Source organism: Callithrix jacchus, chromosome 7 (assembly GCF_049354715.1).
Source record: "Callithrix jacchus isolate 240 chromosome 7, calJac240_pri, whole genome shotgun sequence".
Classification (NCBI taxonomy): Eukaryota; Metazoa; Chordata; class Mammalia; order Primates; family Cebidae; genus Callithrix; species Callithrix jacchus.
The window spans coordinates 79,944,943-79,966,212 of record NC_133508.1 but is presented as its reverse complement, the minus strand read 5'-3'; the positions used below and the strand labels follow the sequence as shown (position 1 = coordinate 79,966,212).

Genomic DNA, 21,270 nt, shown 5'->3' with positions numbered 1-21,270 from the left:
AGGAGGAAGCTGGTGGCTTCCGCCTATTGAGGAGGGGAGTGGGGTGGGGAACATTGTTCTAGGGTCTCCCCTCCCCCCAGCCCAAGCACAAATATGGCCCACGTGAGTCCTTATGTATGTGCCCCAGGACACAGACACTTAAATGGGTTTCCTAGAGAGCAGTTCACCTACAAAACACAAAGGACCTTTGTGGGCCTGAGAACACATACCACTCAAAGGAACACCGGACTCCGGCAACAAAGAGGCTTCGAGTCTGTCTTGTGTACCTCTCTCATTTTACAGATGGGAAGACTGAGGCCTGCTGTGCTCGAGGGCACCCTGAGGCCATGGCAAGCCTGGGACTTGAACTTCTTACTGCTTTCTTGGTGCTGATCACTCCACAGGGCACACATTAAGCAGACCCAGGGAAACACACAGGGAATGTCAGTTGCGTGGCTAGTCCTCAGCGTAAGCTGCTAATGAAAGCTTCAGCTTAGTGTCAGCCAGGTGTCATTCATTTTGCAGCAAACCCATGTCTATCCCTGGGCACTGGGGCAGCAGAAGTCTGCCCAGGGAGGTGCACTCATTCTTGACGGCTGACAACAACCTGGGAGCTTGGCAAAGCCTCTAAAGCCCCATGGATCTTGCCTTTGCTTCCCTCCCAGACTCACCTCTCCCTGCCGTGGCACCCATTGCTCCACCTCTTGCCACCACTGGCAGTTCCCAGAACAGAACAAGACCTGTAGATACAGAATGCCCACGAGGAGGCCCTTCCAGGGAGCAGAGGGAGGAGCCATCAGATGGGCAGGCTCGCTGGTTAAATCTATGACTCCTCTGACCCAGAATGGAATGGTTGGGATAGATGAGTCCTGGTGTCAGATTAGGTGACTTAGGTCTGGAAGTCCAAACCCTCCCCTGGGCCTGGGACATCTTCCCAGAGTCTGTTCTGGGTGAAGGCTTCGTTCTCCTCTAGATGCACTGGGCTCACGTTCACCTTTCTGAGGAGGCTGGGTCTCTGCAGCTTGGTTGAGTTGGTGTAGGCCCATGGCTCTTCTGAAGCTCCCTGAAAAGTCCCAGGAGAGGCTTTGACTCCTGGAGTAGCATAAAAGAGGATCAGAAACGACCTCCCCACTGATTTGTGGCCCACAAAGACTCCCATGCCTGGGCCTGAGGCTGGGAAGAGCTTTCTCTGGACAAGGCTTTGGGTGGGATGGGAGTAGGAGCAGGAGGAGTGGTGGATGCCTTAGACTTCAGCTCATCTTGGTGTCAGACCTTTGAATCTGGAAAGGAAAAGGAGCTGGAACGTGCTGGGACTGTTTGTGTGGCAGGATTCACTTTTGTGGAACTTTTTCTTTGGTTCTTGGAAGACCTGGGGGGCCTGATGTCATTTTGCAAATGTATGGAGAGCACTTAGGCAGCATTCGTTCTTGAAAGTGACACAGATATTGGCACAGGTATTTGCTTTGAATGGAAAAATTTGAGACTGCAGGATGCTGGCACATGCAAAGACTCGGAGCCCATCTGCCCTCCCCACCCTCAACTGGGAAACAAAAACTGGTAATACTGATCTGTATATAAATAAAATATTAACAGCATTTGTACACAAGAATTTGTGTTATAAAACAATATCCTACAAGTGTAAAGTGTTTTTACATGTGTTGAGATTACATTGCAAGTAATTTAAATAGCATTAGTTTACAAACAATATGTCCCAAATGAAATATTACTGCACAAATTTTGAGTGGGTTGTGTATACATCTGCTATTGCAGATGTATAAGAAGACTTAAGCTATAATGCACATCTTGAAATCTCAGTCACTGGAAAGTTACAGGCCAAAAATAATGCAAATATGAAGTTCTACAGATTGGAGGGTTAACCTCCAAACCCAAAACAAACTCAATTGAAAATGATTGAGTGGCCGAGCGCAGTGGCTCACACCTATAATCCCAGCAGTTTGGGAGGCCAATGAGGGTGGATCACCAGGTCAAGAGATCGAGACCATCCTGGTCAACATGGTGAAACCCCATCTCTACAGAAAAAGAAAAAAGAAAATGATTGAGTTAAACTCAAGGTAATTTATTTTTAACAGTTGGATGCAGTGGCTCATGCCTGTAATCCCAAGCACTTTGGGAGGCCGAGGTGGGCAGATCATTTGAGGCCAAGAGTTCGAGACCAGCCTGGCCAACATGGTGAAACCCCATCTCTAATAAAATTACAAAAATTAGCCAAGTGTGACAGTGCATGCCTGTGATCTTAGCTATTTGGGAGGCTGAGGCAGGAGAATCTCTTGAACCTGGGAGGGAGAATCTCTTTAATCTGGGAGGTGGAGGTTGCAGTGAGCCAAGATCACGCCACCACACACTCCAGCCTGGGTGACAGATCTCACAGCTTGATTTTTATTTTATCTCAAAAATTAAAATTAAAAAACTTGTCCTCGTTACCATTCTCACCTATTGGTTTTATAACACACTGGGAATTTCATAACACACTCTGTTGGCAAGGTTGTGGGGAAATAGGCATGTTCTATGTATGCATGTTGCTGTAACTCTGATGGAGGGCAGCTTGGGAATACCTGTCAAATTCAGAAACACATTTATCCTTGACTCACAATTGCATTCTTGGGAATTTATCCTGCAGATATACTCCCACAGTACAAAATGTCATGGTTATTCATTGTAGCATTATATGTAATGGCAGAGGATTAGGAACAATTCATGTGTCAGTCAGCGGGGAAATGGTTAAATCAATTTTGATGTAGCTATGCAGTAAAATATAACAGCTGTGAAATTAGTTGAAGAAACTTTCAAAGTCTGTGTACTGGTTTTTAAAAGCTCTCCAAGACATACTAATTAGTAAGTGATAAAAACAAGGTACAGAAGTAGATATTGTATGTTAGCTTTTGCCTAAGAAAGAAAAAAAAATAGGAGCCGGGCGCGGTGGCTCAAGCCTGTAATCCCAGCACTTTGGGAGGCCCAGGTGGGTGGATCAGGAGGTCAAGAGATCGAGACCATCCTGGTCAACATGGTGAAACTCCGTCTCTACTAAAAATACAAAAAATTAGCTGGGCATGGTGGTGCGTGCCTATAATCCCAGCTACTCAGGAGGCTGAGGCAGGAGAATTGCCTGAACCCAGGAGGTGGAGGTTGCGGTGAGCCGAGATTGCGCCATTGCACTCCAGCCTGGGTAACAAGAGCGAAACTCCGTCTCAAAAAAAAAAAGAAAAAAGAAAAAAAAAAAGGAATACACATTCATACTGGTTGTACAGGTTGCGTATCCCTGATCCAAAATACTAGGGACAAGAAGCGTTCAGATTTCAGATTTGTCTGAATTTTGGAATATTTGCATATGCATAATGAAATATCTTGGGGATAAGACCCAAGTCTAAACATGAAATTCATTTATGTTTCATGCATACCTTTTACACATAGCCTGAAGGTAATTTTAAACAGTATTTTATATGATATAGACGACCAATCGCATGAGGTTGGGTGTGGATTTCCCACTTGTGGCATCGCATAGTGCTCAAAAAAGTTCAAATTTGGGAGGATTTTGGATTTCAGATTTTTGGCTCGGGTGCTCGACCTGTATCTGCACAGCGTGAATGTCTGCTGTGGTATTAAGTTCCACTTAGGAGGGAGTGCTCACACCCAAACCAGTCAAAGCATTATTTTTTTGATTTTTTTCTTTTATGTTAGGAAAGTAAAGTCTTATCCCACGTGGCCACCCCAATGGGTTGGACTCACTGTTCTCCAAGTGACCATCGTGATCGAGAGGGACAGGAAAGCCTGACTCTCCAAGTTCCGCTCATTTCCCTTAATGGGTGGCTCAGACAACAAACTGATTTATACCCTTTAGAACATTCATTTGGGTCTTTTGTGTAGCTTCTTACAATGCCCTTAGGGTTTTAGACCACATGTAAATACATGTGGAAACATTTGACAGACACTTAAAAATGTCTATGAATTTGATTTAACTTTCTCTGTAGATAAACTCCACAGTCTTCTTGCAGAAATGATGGCTCAGTTGAGATCCATTTGGGTGTCATTGCTGTGCAAATTATGCACAAAAAAGCTTGTGAAATTTGGGACTGGATCAACAGAGGATGAGTTGGGGGCGGGCGGAGAAGAATGAACTTCTGTAAATTGCTCACCAAAAATGAAGTCAGGGCTATCTGAATTAAAGTGTCAAATTGGTGCTCTTCTAAGTAACAGAGACCTCTCCCAATTAAGCTTGCCAAACTGGGGTGGGTTACATGGGTGACCGTGCAATTATTTTTCAAAATAAACAGTGAGAGACTGGGCGGGGTGGCTCATGCCTGTAATCCCAGCACTTTGGGAGGCCAAGTCAGGCAGATCGCCTGAGGCCAGGAGTTCAAGGCCACCCTGGCCAACATGGTGAAACCCCATTTCTACTAAAAATACAAAAAGATTAGCTGGGCGTGGTGGCACATGCCTGTAGTCCCCACTACTTGGGAGACTGAGGCATGAGAATTGCTTGAACCCATGAGGCAGAGGTTCCAGTAAGCTGAGCTCATGCCACTGCACTCCAGCCTGGGTGACAGAGCGAGACTTTGTCTCAAAAATTAAGTAAATAAATAAACAGTGAGAGTCCCATCTTTGCTTCTGAAAGTCAAACTATTATACATATTAAAGTCAGTCTGTGAAGTAGAATGCCGCTTTGTTTTGCTCAGTGATTTTAAAGGCAAGGGGTAGTTCCAGTTTTCCTCCCAAATTACATTTCTGTGTTCTCCTAAAGCATGGCCTTGTGTCTTGACTCCTAGAATATTTTGAAAAGTATTTAAGATATTTCTTTGTTATGTGCAACTCCAAATGTTGGCATCTTTGTATATGCCGCAAATGCCTCAACTCTCTCCACTGTTGGTCACAATTGCTTTTCAAAGAACCAAGTGAATGTTGCCGAAACAAATTGTAAAGTTTTCTCTCTCTCTCCCCTGACACTTTTTTTTTTGAGATGGAGTCTCACTCTGTTGTCCAGGCTGGAGTGCAGTGGCACAATCTCAGCTCACTGCAACCTCCGCCTCCCAGGTTCAACAATTCTCTTGCCTTAGCCTCCTGAGTAGCTGGGACTACAGGCGCACGCTACCACGCTCAGCTAATTTTTGTATTTTAGGTAGAGACGGGTTTCACCATGTTGGCCAGGATGGTTTTGATCTCTTGACCTTGTGATCTACCCGCCTCAGCCTTCCAAAGTGCTGGGATTACAGGCGTGAGCCACCATGCCTGGCCAAAGTACAAAGTTTTCTTTTGGTTGAAATAAGTAACCCTTAACACCATTCCTAAATTCTGCCTTTGCCTAAAACTGACTTTACTGGTAAACCATTCTTCTTACTGGTCAGCAAAGAAAGGAAAAAGATCTATTATTTGTTGTCCAAAAAAAGACAAAGTAATTCTTTTAAGATTTTGTTTAGGTTGGCTGGGCGCAGTGGTTCACGCCTGTAATCCCAGCACTTTGGGAGGCTGAGGCGGGTGGATCACAAGGTCAAGAGATAGAGAACATCCTGGCCAGCATGGTGAAACCTTGTCTTTACTAAAATATAAAAATTAACAGGGCGTGGTGGCACGAGCCTGTAGTCCCAGCTACTTGGGAGGCTGAGGCAGGAAAATTGCTTGAACCCAGGAGGCAGAGGTTGCAGTGAGCTGAGATTGTGCCACTACACTCCAGCCTGGAGCCTGGCAACAGAGGAGACTCTATCTAAAAAAAAAAAGGATTTTGTTTAGGTTAATAGTAACAATGGTACTTTCACTTAATTTCAGCAGCAACTGAAGCCATATTGTCAATTCAAAAACAATTTTTGTTGTTCTTCCAGGAAATAACTCTGTAGTGAGAGGAAGTTTGCAGTAAATGCCTTTGGAGCATGAGGCTGAGGCTGTGTCCCTGAAGCTAGCGCGCGCGCGCGCGCGTGTGTGTGTGTGTGTGTGTTTTCACTCTGGTCAGAAAAGACATGCCAGGTGTTTGTGACAAGCTGTGATGAGGACTGCAGATTACTTGGAATCCATTGTGTTCTTTTCCTTGTTGGAAAAAGAAAGCTTCTAAAAACAAGCCCTTATTTAAAGGAAGCCCCAGTTAATTCAACAAGGCTTTGAAAGGCTTTATACAAACTGCTTGACAAAGGCCATTTGGCCCCGAGGAGTCCTATGATGTCAGAAACTGAGATCAACCCTCACACAGGGTTCAGGCAGTTAGAAACTCAGACCGTACTTAGTAAAGCACAACAAACTGTTATCCACCTGGTCAGAATGAAATTTACACAGCAATGCAGAGTCTTACGCTAGAACACCAAAAACCTCAATTACAATGGCTCACAGTTGCTGCACGTTTACTGGTGCCGGGAAAAGGTGTTGGCTACACCCCATGGACTCTCAGCTTTTTGAGATGGGTGTCATTATAATTGTCCCTATTTTGCAGATGAGGGAACTGATGCATCCTCAGGCTAGTTAAGTGGTGGCATTCAGCTTTGACCCCAGAGAGTTTGATCCACAGCCAGAGAGCTTAACTATGCCCAAGCTTAACTATACCTAGACAGGAAGAAGGCTAACAATCTCTGCCGGTACAGTCAGGGAGGCTGCTATCATCTGCATGTCTTCCCTCAAACTCTTAAAAATGATTTAAGAAAACCAACCCTTTTGTACCCAGTGACCAGGAGAGATGCGCAGGCATGAATTTTAAGGATGTCTTGCGTTTAAATTCCACCAGGTCCTTGCTTCACCCCAGGTCACTCCAAAATCCTAGAAGAATAGCACACCCAATAGCACACAACACAAGTGACTCATTGTCCTTCTGCCTCAAACAATAGCAGCCTACTTAGCATACAAAACACAGTCTATGAGGGAAAGCTGCCACGGGCCACAGCCATGCATTCTTTACAGGAGCCGCTAGTGGGGGTTGCTTTCTTGTTGTTCAATCTTTATTTATTTATTATTACTATTACTTTAGAGACAGAGTCTCACTCTATTGCCCAGGCTGGAGTGCAGTAGCACCATCATAGCTCACTGCAGTTTCGAACTCCTGGGCTCAAGCAACCCTCCCATCTCAGCTTCCCAAGTAGCTGGGACTACAGGTGTGTGCTGCCACCCCTGGTTTCAATCTTACTTTGAGGATAAGAGGTAGTGACAACACAAATCCATTAGTGCTCATGATGCATAATTTATTCTGTGGTGACACAGGAAGGGCTTGAAGGCTGTGTCCCAACTCTTCTTTCCCCTAGCCCTTTCTCCCTGAAGGCATATTGGTGATTTGTCAGCTCCACCCTTTTCCCCACCCTAAGGGAGGGACACTTGTTCCTACCCGGGAGTTAGTGTGCTATTGCACCAACACGCCGGCACGGGCTTCCTGCTCCAGGGGGAGAGACCTCTCCTGCTGGCTTAAGTGGTGCCTGCCCCCAGAGGATTTCTCTATGGGAACTGCTCCAACACCCCTGGAGGCTCAGGTGGATACTGGCTTTCCTCCTTTCTCCTTTCTTTCTTTTCTTTTTTTTAATTAAAAAAAAATTTTTTTTTTCTCATTAAACTTTTTTAATGGATCTCAAAATTCTGTGACAAATTTTTGGTCAAGTTGTTTCCATTAAAAAGTACTGATTTTAAAAACTAATAACTTAAAACTGTCACATGCAAAAAAGAAAACCAAAGTAGTCCACAAAACATTCTCCTTTCCTCCTGAAGGTTTTATGATGCATTGTTATCATTAACCAGTCTTTTACTACTAAACTTAAATGGCCAATTGAAACAAACAGTTCTGAGACCATTCTTCCTCCACCACTGATTAAGACTGAGGTGGCAGGTATTAGGGATAATATTCATTTAGCCTTCTGAGCTTTCTGGGCAGACTTGGTGACCTTGCCAGCTCCAGCAGCCTTCTTGTCCACTGCTTTGATGACACCCATGGCAACTGTCTGTCTCGTATCACGAACAGCAAAGTGACCGAGAGGTGGGTAGTCTGAGAAGCTCTCAACACACATGGGCTTGCCAGGAACCATATCAATGATGGGAGCATCATCAGACTTCAAGAACTTAGGGCCATCTTCCAGCTTTTTGCCAGAACGGCGATCAATCTTTTCCTTCAGCTCAGCAAACTTGCATGCAATATGAGCCGTGTGGCAATCCAGTACAGGGGCATAGCCAGCACTGATTTGGCCTGGATGGTTCAGGATAATCACCTGAGCAGTGAAGCCAGCTGCTTCCATTGGTGGGTCGTTCTTGCTGTCACCAGCAACGTTGCCATGACGAACATCCTTGACAAACACCTCTTGACATTGAAGCCCACATTGTCCCCAGGAAGAGCTTCACTCAAAGCTTCATGGTGCATTTCAACAGATTTCACTTCAGTTGTAACGCTGACTGGAGCAAAGGTGACCACCATACCAGGTTTAAGAACACCAGTCTCCACTCGACCAACAGGAACAGTACCAATACCACCAATTTTTTAGACATCCTGGAGAGGCCGGTGCAAGGGCTTGTCAGTTGGACGAGTTGGTGGTAGGATGCAGTCCAGAGCCTCAAGCAGTGTAGTCCCGCTGGCATTGTCATCCTTACGGGTGACTTTCCAATCCTTGAACCAAGGCATGTTAGTACTTGGCTCCAGCATGTTGTCACCATTCCAACCAGAAATTGGCACAAATGCTACTGTGTCGGGGTTGTAGCCAATTTTCTTAATGTAAGTGCTCACTTCCTTAATGATTTCCTCATATCTCTTCTGGCTGTAGGGTGGCTCAGTGGAATCCATTTTGTTAACACCAACAATTAGTTGTTTCACACCTAGTGTGTAAGCCAGGAGGGCATGCTCTCGGGGCTGCCTGTTCTTGGAGATACCAGCTTCGAATTCACCAACACCAGCAGCGACAATCAGGACAGCACAGTAAGCCTGAGATGTCCCTGTAATCATGTTTTTGATGAAGTCTCTGTATCTTGGGGCATCAGTGATAGTCACGTAGTACTTGCTGGTCTCGAATTTCCACAAGGAGATATCAATGGTGATACCACGTTCATGCTCGGCTTTCAGTTTATCCAAGACCCAGGCATACTTGAAGGAGCCTTTTCCCATCTCAGCAGCCTCCTTTTCAAATTTTTCAATGGTTCTTTTGTCGATGCCACCGCATTTGTAGATTAGATGGCCAGTAGTGGTGGACTTGCCCGAATCTACGTGTCCAATGACGACAATGTTGATATGAGTCTTTCCCTTTCCCATTTTGGCTTTTAGGGGTACTTTTCACAACACCTATGTTCTGGCGGCAAACCCGTTGCGAAAAGCAAAAGAAAAAAATGTTTAAGGCTGGGCGAGGTGGCTCACGCCTATAATCCCAGCACTTTGGGAGGCTGAGGCGGGTGGATCACGAGGTCAAGAAATCGAGACCATTCTGGTCAACAAGGTGAAACCCCATCTGTACAAAAAAAACCAAAAATTAGCTGGGCATGGTGGTGTGCGCCTGTAGTCACAGCTACTCAGGAGGCTGAGGCAGTAGAATTGCTTGAACACAGAAGGCGGAGGTTGCGGTGAGCTGAGATCATGCCATTGCACTCCAGTCTGGGTAACAACAGTGAAACTCTGTCTCAAAAAAAAAAAAAAAAAAAAATTTTTTTAATTTAAATTTTAATTTAAAAAAATTTTTCTTTTTTTAAGACGGGGTTTCACCATGTTGGTCAGGCTGGTCTTGAACTCCCGACCTCAGGTGATCCACCCGCCTTGGCCTCCAAAGTGCTTGGATTACAGGCGTGAGCCACCACGCCCGGCCCTCCTTTTCCCTTTCTAACAGGGCACCCATGAGAAAACAAGAATGTGGCAGAGATGACTGTTGGTGTTGCTGGGGCGCAGGGAAGCAGGGCTGGGAGGGGCAGTGTGGTGGGGCAGCTCTGTCCAGTGGGTCTGTGGCCTCTTGCCAGCTGCATGGACATGACATCCTCAGGAGAGGGTGTAGTAGTCCCTGCCAGGCCTGCTGAGCTCTGTTCTTGCAAGACCTAGTTACCCCAGAGATAATAACCAAGGGGTTCCTAGACTGCCATTTTTTCACTGTGCATGCGTGATGTCTAATTATCTTCCTAGGTCAGATGTGATGAGGTGGAGTTTGTGGCTTAGGAAGAAACTGTCCCATGAATGCTGATGCTGGATCCAACACGGCAACTCCATGAAGTAATTGTACTGGAGTTTCAGGGTGGTACGGTTGGTGATGCATGAGGCTTGGTGAGCTCTACCCTAGGGGCTTCATGGAATACCTGGCCCTGGATAGACTGGTCTCCCCTGAAGAAGTGAGAAAACCCTAGAAGTTGTGATTTCAAAACGTTCCCTAGTGTGAGGTCTCCTGGGAAGCTCCGCTGAGGATGGATCCTTTGAGCTTACCTCAGGGAACTGTGACTTTTCAGGGATAACTGGGTCAGAGGGCTCCTTTTCACCAAGCTTCAAGCCCAGTCATCAGTGGGACTGCAGGGATGCTTCGAACACCAGGGTATGTCTAGGAGGTCAGCAAGGGCAGACTAGGAATAGGGAAAGGTGGTCTTCTGGGAAGGCCGAGCTTGAATGAAGGAGGAAGAATATGGTGTCCCTAAGGACAGTCGTAAGCCCAACCAGGTGCCGATTCCTCTCTGAGAGGCTGGAAGAGGCCAGAAGCCTGGGAAATGGGCAGCCTTCTTCCAGAGGCTTACAAACACAAGGAAGGTGTCCTCTAACGATTCAAAAGTAGCATCTGCTTACAACAGAACAGAGGTTCCTACACACAGAGTGAAAAGTGTTAACATCAGTTCTTTTTTTTTTTTTGAGACCGAGTCTTATTTCCAGTCTGGAGTGCATTGGTTCAATCACAGCTCACTATAGCCTCAACCTCCTAGGCTCAAGCAATCCTCCTACCTCAGCCCCCTTAGTAGCTGGAGCTACTGGTGCACACCACCATGCCTGGCTAATTTTTTTTTTTTTTTTTTTGAGACGGAGTCTAGCTCTGTCACCAGGCTGGAGTGCAGTGGTATGATCTCAGCTCACTGCAATCTCTGCCTCCCAGGTACAAGTGATTCTCCTGCCTCAGCCTCCCGAGTAGCTGGGATTATAGGCATTCACTGCCACGCCCAGCTAATTTTTGTATTTTTAGTAGAGACGGGGTTTCACCATGTTGGCCAGGATGGTCTCAATCTCCTCACCTTGTGATCCACCTGCCTTGGCCTCCCAAAGTGCTGGGATTACAGGCATGCCTCATCTCACCCAGCCCATAACACCAGTTCTTAATCGGGAGTGAGCAAGTGAGTTGCCTGGAATTCTAACTATTCATTTATCCAACAAGTTTTTATGGAGCATCTTATTAGCATCAGGCTTGTGAGCATATCTGTGACTGGGTGCACACATGTGTTTTCCTGCATTCATCGGCTTCTCAAAAGGGCTCTGCAGCTACCCCAAGGCTAAGGCCCTCAGGTTAGAAGTCATGTCTGCTGCAGGGAGTGCTTGTGTCTGATGGAGAGGGGAGCAGATGTGGGTAGGGGTTAGGGTTCCTTGTTTTTTTTTTTTTGCTTGCTCAGCACCCATTCCCTGATCTTCTGGTGGCAGCACCCTGAGTTTTCTTAGGAAATATAATCATATTTTTTTAAAGGAGGTGATTACGATCTGTCAGTCCAAAGATTGTGAGGAGTCCCACACCTGGATGGTGAGTTTTACTCATAGGAGCAGAGGAACATAGTTGCTGTGCAACTGGAAAGGTGCTGGACTGAGAGTTGGAAGCCTGAGTTTGGATCCTAGCTCTGCCACTGATCACAGAGTTTTTTGAATGTTATCTTTAGACCCCTGATTTAGAAGGTTGAGCTAATCATGTGCTTTGGATAAGAGCGAAACCACCACTGGTCTGTAGACGGCACCTTGGGGACCACTCCATGGTTCATATCCTAGGACTTGTCTCTATCAACAACGGGATCCAGCGCAGTGACTCACACCTGTAATCGCAGCACTTTGGGAGGCTGAGGTGAGAGGATTGCTTGAGGCCAGGAGTTTGAGATCATCCTGGGCAAAAAGCAAGATCCTGCCTCCAAAATAATAATAATAATAATTAGTTGGGTGTGGTGGCACATGCCTGTAGTTACAGCTACCTAAGAGGATTGCCTGAGCCCAGGAGACAGTTGCTGCAGTAAGCTATGATTGCGCCACTACACTCTAGCCTGGGACAAAGTGAGACCCTGTCTCTAAAAAACAAAACAAAACAAAAAACCTGTAGGCTGGGCGCGGTGGCTCACACCTGTAATCCCAGCACTTTGAGAGGCTGGGGCTGGCGGATCACAAGGTCAGGATATCGAGACCATCCTGGCCAACATGGTGAAATCTCGTCTCTACTAAAAATACAAAAATTATCTGGACATGGTGGCTCATGCCTGTAATCCCAGCTACTTAGGAGGCTGAGACAGGAGAATCGCTTGAACCCAGGAGGCAGAGGCTGCAGTGAGCCGAGATCGCTCTACTGCACTCCAGCCTGGAGAAAGAGTGAGACTCCATCTCAAAGAAAAAAAAAAGACAGAAAAACAAACTTTGGAGTTACTCTTGAATCCTTTCTTTTTCTAAAGACCCACATTTAATCAGCCAATTGTGTCAACTTTACCTTCAAAATCTATCTGGAGTCTGAGCACTTGTGCCCACCTACACTGGACTTCCCTGCTGCCACAGGTCCTTTCCCCTAGGCGATTTCAGCAGCCTCCTAACCTGCTCTCTGCTTCTACCCTGGCCTCCCCTGGTCCGTACTTCATGCAGAAGACAGACCGGTTCCTTTGCAATGCAAAGAGCAGTCCTCTGCTCAAACCTCCATCAGCTTCCCATCTCCCAGAGAGATCTGAGGCGGCCCCTCAGGAATAGCTCTGGACATGCCCCTGGTGTAGCCCCTTGGATCTGCCCCGCTCTTTCTGTACTCTGTTTGGCGGCCACCTTGCTGTGGCTGAACAAGCCAGCCGTGCTCCCGCATCTCAGCATTTGTGCTGGCGGTTTCCTTTGCCCGGAATGCTGTGCTCGCAGATATTGGCACAATCACTGTCTCCCTCTTAGCCAATCTCAGCTCAAATGGGCCCTCTTCAGTGAGTCCCCTCTTCTGACTATCTAAAGTAGCAGCCGCCTCTTATGCTCACATGAGGCTATCATGAAGCTGTTTTCCTCCCAACACTCGCTGTTATCTGAAATAATCTTATTTATTTCGTTGTGTATTGCTCATCCTATCCGCCAGAATGGAAGCTTTATGGTGGCACAAACTGTCCCAGCAGCTAGCACAGAGCCTACCTCATGGCGGTCAGGGCTGCCACAGAAGGTTGTAAAGGTTGTTCGCTGCATTAGAGCTTCCGGCCGAGGAGCTGCGGGTGCTGATACCCAGTCTGCCCTCTGTTCCCACGATGTGGGCCATCCAGCAGGTTGGCATCTGCTATTTTGCAATGTATGACATATGGGCTGGCTGTGACTCTGGTGGCCATTCAAAAAATATTCATTGAATAAACGACTGAATGATGGATGTGCAGACCCTCTGCTTGTTTTCCTCTGCAGGGCCTCATGCCAGTTACCTACCTTCTCACAGTCTCATCTTCCTTTTCTGTTAAAGGGACAGTTAACATCTATCTCATAGCATGATTACAAGGATTAAGTGAAATAGTTCATTAAAAAGCTGGCACAAATATGATTCCATTTATATGAAATATCCAGAACTGGCAAATCCATAGAGATCAAAAACAAATTAATGGTCGAAAGGGACATGGGGAATATACTGCTTAATTGGTCAGGAGTATCCCTTTGGGGTGACGAAAACGTTTTAGAACTAGAGTGATGGTTGCATGACATTATGAATGTACTAAGCACTACTGAATCATGTACCTGAAAATGGCTAACATGGGGAATTTTATGTACTGTGGATTAGGTTATGGAATATGAACACCTCAATTTAACAAAACCTGGCACAGTATCTAGGACAAGGTAGGTTTTTAATATCAGTTGAATTTCATGATTTCCTTGCTTCAAAAATAAAGTAAAACCCTACGCCCTCCTTGTTGCCTAATTGCCCCATCCAGGATAATCCTCCTTTTCCTCAAATTCATTTCAGAAGTGTGTATTGTTGCCATTTTAGATATGAAGATATGATGGAAATAAGATAGATGCAGAACCCTCCCCCAGAGTTTACAGACTGGCAGGGGAAACTAAAGAGAAAATCACACTCCCACGTGTTCAGGGATATAGGGGAGAAAGGCCACAACTGCAGGGGCACAGGGGAGAGTGGTGAAGGCAGGAGTCCCAGGAAAAGAGCAGAACCTGCAGAGCCAGGGAGATGAGGGAGCATGGTGGGTTCTGGGAATAGAAAATAGTTTGGTGGCCAGGCGTGGTGGCTCATGCCTGTAATCTCAGCACTTTGGGAGGCTGAGGTGGGCAGATCACTTGAGGTCAAGAGTTTGAGACCAGCCTGGTCAACATGGCAAAAACCTGCCTCTCCTAAAAATACGAAAATAGCTGGTCATGTTGGTACGTGCCTGTAATCCTAGCTTGAACCCCGGAGGCAGAGGTTGCAGTGAGCTGAGATCGTGCCACCGCATTCCAGCCTGGATGACAGAGTGACTCTGTCTCAAAAAAAAAAAAAAAAAAAAATGAAAAGAAAAGAAAATAGTTTGGTGTAGCAGCCACAGAGGAGGCAGGAAAGGATGGAAGGGATGGCCCTGAGCGTTCAGATTTCATCTTAAGATCTTCGAGGCCAAGTGTGAACTGGCCCCCACCTTCCAGCCACAGTCCTACCATGCCTTGTTTGCAACCCCTCTCTGTAGCCCCCACTTTATTTTTTTGAGACAGGGTCTTCCTCTGTTGCCCAGGCTGGAGTGTAGTGGCACAATCATGGTTCACTGCAGCCTAAAACTCCTGGGTTCAGGCATTCCTCCCACCTCAGCTTACCCAGTAACTAGGACTACAGGTGAGCATTATTACTGTGCCCAGCTAATTTTTGTGTTTCTAGTAGAGATGGGGTCTCCCTATATTGCCCAGGCTGGTCTCTGACTCATGGGCTAAAGCAATCAACCCGCTCCGACCTCCCAAAGTGCTGGGATTACAGGCATGAGCCACCATGCCTGGCCTCTCTGCAGCCTTTGTTCCCACTGTGCCTGTTCTGTCCTTGTGAATTCGGGGCCTCCAGGCCTTGGTGAGTGCTGTCCTTCCTCCCTTAGGTAGTTACGGGGAGGCTGCCCTGGGTTAGCACTGTGCCGGGAGCCCAAAGGCTGCCCAAGTCTGCCCCTCTGACCCCGGGAGAGTGAAGAATCACAAGATAATGAGAAATGCTGCAGTAGTGGGTGGTCTGGGCATGGAGAGCGGGGGCTCGCAGGGTAGAGGGTGGGCTCAGGGAAGGTAACTCCTGAACTGGAACTCGAAGAACAAGGGGGACCAGGCCCAGAGACAAGGAGTAGGGCAAAAGGGAATCAGTGGGCACCCAGGAGAGGTTCAGAGCCTGGCTGGTGGGGTCACAGGATCCTGAGATCCAGGTGAAGGCTGAGCCCCCATCCAGATCCACCCCTTACTCCCTACACACACATTTGACAGGCAAGTTTGGAGTGTTCTTGGACTTTCTGGCTTTGCCTGGGACGAATGCCCTCCCCACCTGCCCTGGTTCCAGCCCACCACCCTCTCAGGCCTGCAAAACTCCCTCCTCAACTCTGGACTTTGTACCAGCCACCGGAAGTTCACTGGTTTATCAGCCTGAGCACCTGCCTGCTGAGGTGTCTGCCCCTCTAGGGCCCGCTGGACCCTTCTCTGGGTCCCAGCTGTATAAACACTCAGCGTTAGGGGGTGAGAGTGAGGTGTACGCCCATAAAGTTCTTGGCAAAAGCTTGGGGAGATGTAAAATGAGCCCTCTCCACTGGAGGCGCTGCCTGTAGCCCGCCCTCTGCCCGACCTGCAGCTTCAGCCCCGCCTCCACTGCTTCTGCAGGTGAGTCAAGTTTGGCCTTGCCCCGCCCACCTGCCCAGGTTCTGCCCGCCCCAGCCGGAAGCTTATTCCTCGGACTGTGCACAGTTCTTGAAGGTGGGAACCGAGGAGAAGGCCCGAGGGGCTGGGGAGGGGGTACCCAGGCCCTGCACAGATCCCCAGGGGCTCCTGGCAGCAGGAAAGAAGCTACACAACAGAGTGGGGGTAGGTGTCTGTGCATATCAGAGGGTGTGTTTACTGGTGGAGGAAAGTGTGACCTGGGGGGAGGGGCTGTGTGTGGGGGCGGGGATGGGCAGGTCAGTGTGGGCTGTGAGTTCAGAGGCCTGATATAGATTGTATATGTGCCCTTGGAAGGTTAGTGTGTGTGCGTCTTCTTCAGAAGAATTCACAGGGACAGGACAAGGAAGAAAGGAATAGGAGTACAGTCTTAGAAACGTCAGATGGAATTCAGTTAATCCCAGTATAGCACATTCTCACGTTTTTCGGACCTAGTGCTAGGATGAGGCCCACTGCAGGCTGAGGAATGAATGAGCAGCTGACCTCTCCTTCCCAGGACATCTCTCCCTCTCCCCTCATTAATTTCACAAGAACTGCACTGAGTGGCTGAGTGACCAGCTCCCTGCAGCACCAGCCAGGGTACAGATCCCTCAGCCCGCCCTTCCCCCCAACCCCCAGGGAGCTGCCCACCTAGCAATGACTGGTTCTGACTGGTGGTTGACTGGGCAGGATGGTGACAGGTCACCCAGGATAGATTCAGAGACAACCTCACAGGCAGGTATGGTCTGATTTGGCCTTGACAAATGGGCCCCCAAAGCTGAGGAGGGTGTGGCCAGGGAGCAGGAGGGTGGGTGAGTGGGAGGGGGGGTGTGTGTCTGTCAGAAGTGCTGGGGAGGGAACTGCAGAGAAGAGGAAGAGTTGGCTCCAGGGCGGTGTACTGGATGGCAAGGCACCGTGGGGCACAGGGAGCTTTTGAAGGGATTTTAAGCAGGCTAGTGATGGGGTCAGATTTGGGTTGCAGGCCCATCACTCTGGGGAAGAGACCAGAGGTGGGGAAACCAGTTAGGAGATTATGACTAGAGTACAAGAGGAAGATGGCTTGGACTCAAATGTGGCAGTGGGGTGGAGAGGAGGGTATTGTCATTCCAGAAATGCTTAGAGGAAGAGCTGATGGGGCTTGATGCCAGGTTGGACGTGAGGAGGTAGGGGGGCATTTTGAAGGCACTTGTATCAAAGAATATGCCGGGGTACTCCCCTCAACTTCTCTCCTAAGTATTTCCCTAGCCTGGCTACTCTCTCTCCAAGAACTCCCTGGTTCAGGGGCTCCACCTGCAGATACTCTCCAGCCCTAGTGTTCCTCCTCCAGGTACTTCTCTAACTTTCATGCTCCTCCTCTAGATACTCCCCAGATTCAGGTGCGTCTCCTCCAGACACTCCTTTGACCCAGGTGCTCCTCCTTCTGGTTTTCCAAGCCTAGATGACCTGCCTCCAGCTACTCCCTTAATTCAGGTGTTCCTCCTCTAGGTGCCCCCAGCCCTGGGTGATAATTTCCTGATTCAGGTGATCCTTGTTTGGATACTCCCTGGTTTAAGCCTCCCTCTGGGGGCAGAGTATGGGCCTAGTGTGAGTAGGGGTTAATGGACAAGGGTTTGCTTGAAGGGCTGAAGGTAGAGGTGGGCAGCAATGGTTTTCAACTTAGAGGGAGAGGGCCAGGGCTGCTCTGGCTATGTCCAGGGCCCTTGTCCTTGGTAGGGACTTGCATCGTCCTCCCCATATGTGGTCTCTGCTTTGGCTGGGTAGCTCCAAGCAACTGCTGTTTTCTGACCTTGGGAGCCAGGACTCACCTCTGCCCCTGTCTCTCCTCCTCAGCTTACCAAGCAGTGCAACAGGGGCTCTGGGTTCGAACCTGGGGGCCCTGGTTGAGTCAGTTCACCCTTCTTAGCTTCAGAGCCCTCATCTATAAAGTGGGGATAATGTATATACCCATCTTACTGGGTTTTGTGAGTGTGATGCCTGGTGCCTGAATTGTAAGGAATGCTAAGTAAGTTCTACAATTTATTTATTTTTTTTAGCAGCTTCTAGAGCCAAACTCTGGGATGGTCCCTTACAAATAGCCAGTTTCTGTAGGTTCAGCTTGTTTCTCTTCTGTGGACAGCTGTTGTGTTGAGTTGTCCAGGCCTCGGAGTTTGTGTAGTGCCACCATGGCTGTATGACCTGGGAAGTGCACCCTGTGACTGTCCCTGACACCCAGACCTATGTTATTTTCCAGGACTTGTGCCCCGGGGGTTTCCTGTCTTCTCGGGGCCTTCTCAGACCCAGGGCTTTTTCTGGTGGAGGCTGAGACTCACTGGTGTCATCAGGCCCCTCCATGAATGAGACAAACAAAAGTGAGTGACAGTGGGAGGATGATGGGGGTGGGGAGGTTCCCCTTAGCTGCTGGGGTTGGGGGAAGGACCCCATCTGCACTCCTCTTGGTTTCTTCAGGGAGCCCCCTCTGGGGCCCACCTATAATGCTGTCCCTTTCTCTGCAGCACGTGTGGGGCCCTCGGAGCTCCCCACAGCATCCGCTGTGGCCCCTGGCCCAGGCACTGGGGCTCCAGCATGGCCTGTGCTGGTAGGGGTTGTGCTGGGGGCTGTGGTCCTCTCTCTCCTCATTGCACTTGCTGCCAAATGCCACCTCTGCCGCCGATACCATGCCAGCTACCGGCACCGCCCACTGCCCGAGACAGGAAGGAGGGGCTGCCCACAGGTGGCCGAAGATGAGGATGATGATGGCTTCATCGAGGACAATTACATTCAGCCTGGGACTGGAGAACTGGGGACAGAAAGTAGTAGGGACCACTTCTCCCTCTGAGCTCTGGTGTTTGGACACTCCCTGCTCCCTCCACGCCCAACAGCTTAAGGACAGTGGTTATGACATTGACATCAGAGTCTTGAACCTCACGGACAGAGGTGGCTGGGGCTTAAAGGTTGGCCAGGGATGGAGCAATCCCCACTTCCCCGCTTCACTAGCCACCAAAGTGGCCATGAACCCTTTCTTGCTCAGTGACTCTCAAAGGCTCCCTGCTGTTCTCAGGAGCCAAACAAAGGCTCCAGTGTGGACTTAAGGCTCTCTGTGATCAGGCCTGTGGGCCTCTTGGTTTCTTTTCTTGCCATCCCCTACTTTATTCATAGAATAAATGTTATTCTCCCACCTGTCACTGCCCATGCAGTTTCCCCAGCCACCTTTGCTCACATTGGCCCACCTGCCTATACTAGTCTTCTAAATCCTCTCTGACTGTGATGAAAACCCTAGTCAGTAGGTCCTGTGTGACCTGCCTATCTGCCAGCATTATAAATGGGCCCAGATGGTAACATTTGAGCAGGTGAAAACCAGTGCCAAGCTTCTTTTTCTTTTTCTTTTCTTTTTTCTTCTTTTTTGAGACAGAGTCTTACTTTGTCACCCAGGCTGGAGTGCAATGGCATGTCTTGGCTAACTGCAACCTCTGCCTCCCGGGTTCAAGCAATTCTCCCTGCCTCAGCCTTTTGAGTAGCTGGGATTACAGGTGCATGTCAGCATGCCCAGCTAATTTTTGTATTTTTAGTGGAGACAGGGTTTCACCATGTCAGCCAGGCTGGTCTCGAACTCCTGACCTCAGGTGATCTGCCCACCTTGTCTTCCCAAAGTGCTGGGATTATAGGCGTGAGCCACTGTGCCAGGCCAGCTTCTTAATGAAATATTTTCCTATCAATAAAGTGGGTACTCTGGTTATAATGTTTTTCACAGGAATTACTCTATTTTCATTTTGAATAAAAATAAAAAGTTGTCACTCATTTCTATTTTTCCTGAGCTGGGCTTTATCACTCAGAGCTAGAAGACACTGCTCCCACGTTACCCCTTCCAGGACACTTTCCATGAGCTTGTTCCTCTAATAACACCTTGTGAGTTTCTCTACTATTGTCCTGCTTACATTTTATTTTCATCTTTTTGTTTGTTTGTTTTGAGATGGAGTCTTGCTCTTGTCGCCCAGGCCAGAGTGCAATGGCATGATCTTGGCTCACTGCAACCTCTGCCTCCCAGGTTCAAGTGATTCTCCCACCTTAGCCATCTGAGTAGCTGGGATTACAGGTGCCCACCACCATGCCCAGCTAATTTTTGTATTTTTAGTAGAGATGAAGGTTTGCCATGTTGGCCAGGCTGGTCTCGAACTCCTGACCTCAGGTGATCCACCCACCTCGGCCTCCCAAAGTGCTGGGTTTACAGGCATGAGCCACTTCACCTATTTTTTTTTTTTTTTTTTTTGACACAAGGTCATCCAGGCTGCAGTATGGTGGGGCAATCACAGCTCATTGCAACATCAACCTCCTGTGCTTAAGTAATTCTCCCATCTCAGCCTCCCAAGTAGCTGGGAATACATACATGTGCCACTGCACATGGCTAATTATTTTTTGTAGAGATGGGGCCTCACTGTATCACCCAGGCTTGGTTTGAATTCCTAGACTCTAGCCATCCTCCCGCTTCTGCCTCCCAAGGTGCTGGGATTTACAGGCATGAGCTAAATTTAGATTTAGATTTCCAGGTCTGGACCCTTCTTTGTGCTATTCCTTCTTTTTGGGATACTCTTTCCAACCTTTCCAGCTGGACCAGCTGCTTCTCATCCCTAGGTGGCCAATTGAGATTGGCCATTTCTTTTCATTCTTTTTCTTCTATGGCCAATCCCTCGCTGCACATGGCAGCCAGCAAGTCCCAAATCCTTTTTTTTTTTTCTTTTTTTGAGACAGAGTCTCTGTCTCAGGCTGGAGTTGCAGTGGTGTGATCTCAGCTCACTGCAACCTCCACCTCCTGGGTTCGAGTGATTCTTCTGCCTCAGCCTCCTGAGTAGCTGGGACTATAGGCGTGTACCACCACACCTGACTAATTTTTGTATTTTTAGTAGAGACGGGGTTTCACCATGTCAGCCAGGCTGATCTCGATCTCCCGACCTTGTGATCCACCTGCCTCAGACTCCCAAAGTGCTAGGATTACAGGCGTGAGCCACCGCGCCCAACCGCAAGTCCCAAATCCTATTCGGGCCACAGTACCCTACTCCCCTAGTGGAAGTCTTTCCATGTTTTCTAGTGTCCTGAGGACAAAGTCCAAATTCCTCTGCTGGGCTGCCAAGGCCATTGGACAGGCAGAAGTCAGGGAGGAGAGATTTGGTGGGTGCTGTGGAGAAGGGCTCCCGTCAGGGGTTGTCGCCTTCACATGAAGGGAGGAGACTAAGTCTTCTGTAGAGAGTGGTGTTGGGGGTGGGAGGTGAGCACGGAGGGAGGGGATGTGATGGGATGGGGCGGGGTGGGGTGGGGGTTGAAGAGGGTGGAGAAAACTTCAGAGTCACTATGGGAGCCGTAGCCGACCAGGAAAACGCAGTATC

General features: G+C 48.3%; 1 protein-coding gene and 1 pseudogene across 4 annotated transcripts in view; one reads left to right on the top strand and one right to left on the bottom strand.

Moving 5' to 3' along the window:
• The window catches only part of C7H1orf210 (chromosome 7 C1orf210 homolog), a 66,084-nt gene extending 46,394 nt beyond the window's left edge, over window positions 1-19,690 (top strand). For 2 of the 4 annotated variants that reach the window (XM_035251091.3, XM_078331446.1), the window contains 2 exons: window positions 18,147-18,264; window positions 18,409-19,690. In XM_035251091.3, the coding sequence (XP_035106982.1) occupies window positions 18,246-18,264; window positions 18,409-18,731 (342 nt within the window). In that variant the 5' untranslated portion in view covers window positions 18,147-18,245 and the 3' untranslated portion in view covers window positions 18,732-19,690. Of the gene's footprint in view, window positions 1-15,947; window positions 16,085-18,146; window positions 18,265-18,408 lie in introns of those variants that run through there. The other 2 variants (XM_009001050.5, XM_002750708.6) reach the window with 2 other exon arrangements.
• LOC100895008 (elongation factor 1-alpha 1 pseudogene) lies at window positions 7,686-9,196 on the bottom strand (annotated as a pseudogene).
• Window positions 19,691-21,270: the final 1,580 nt, after the last annotated feature.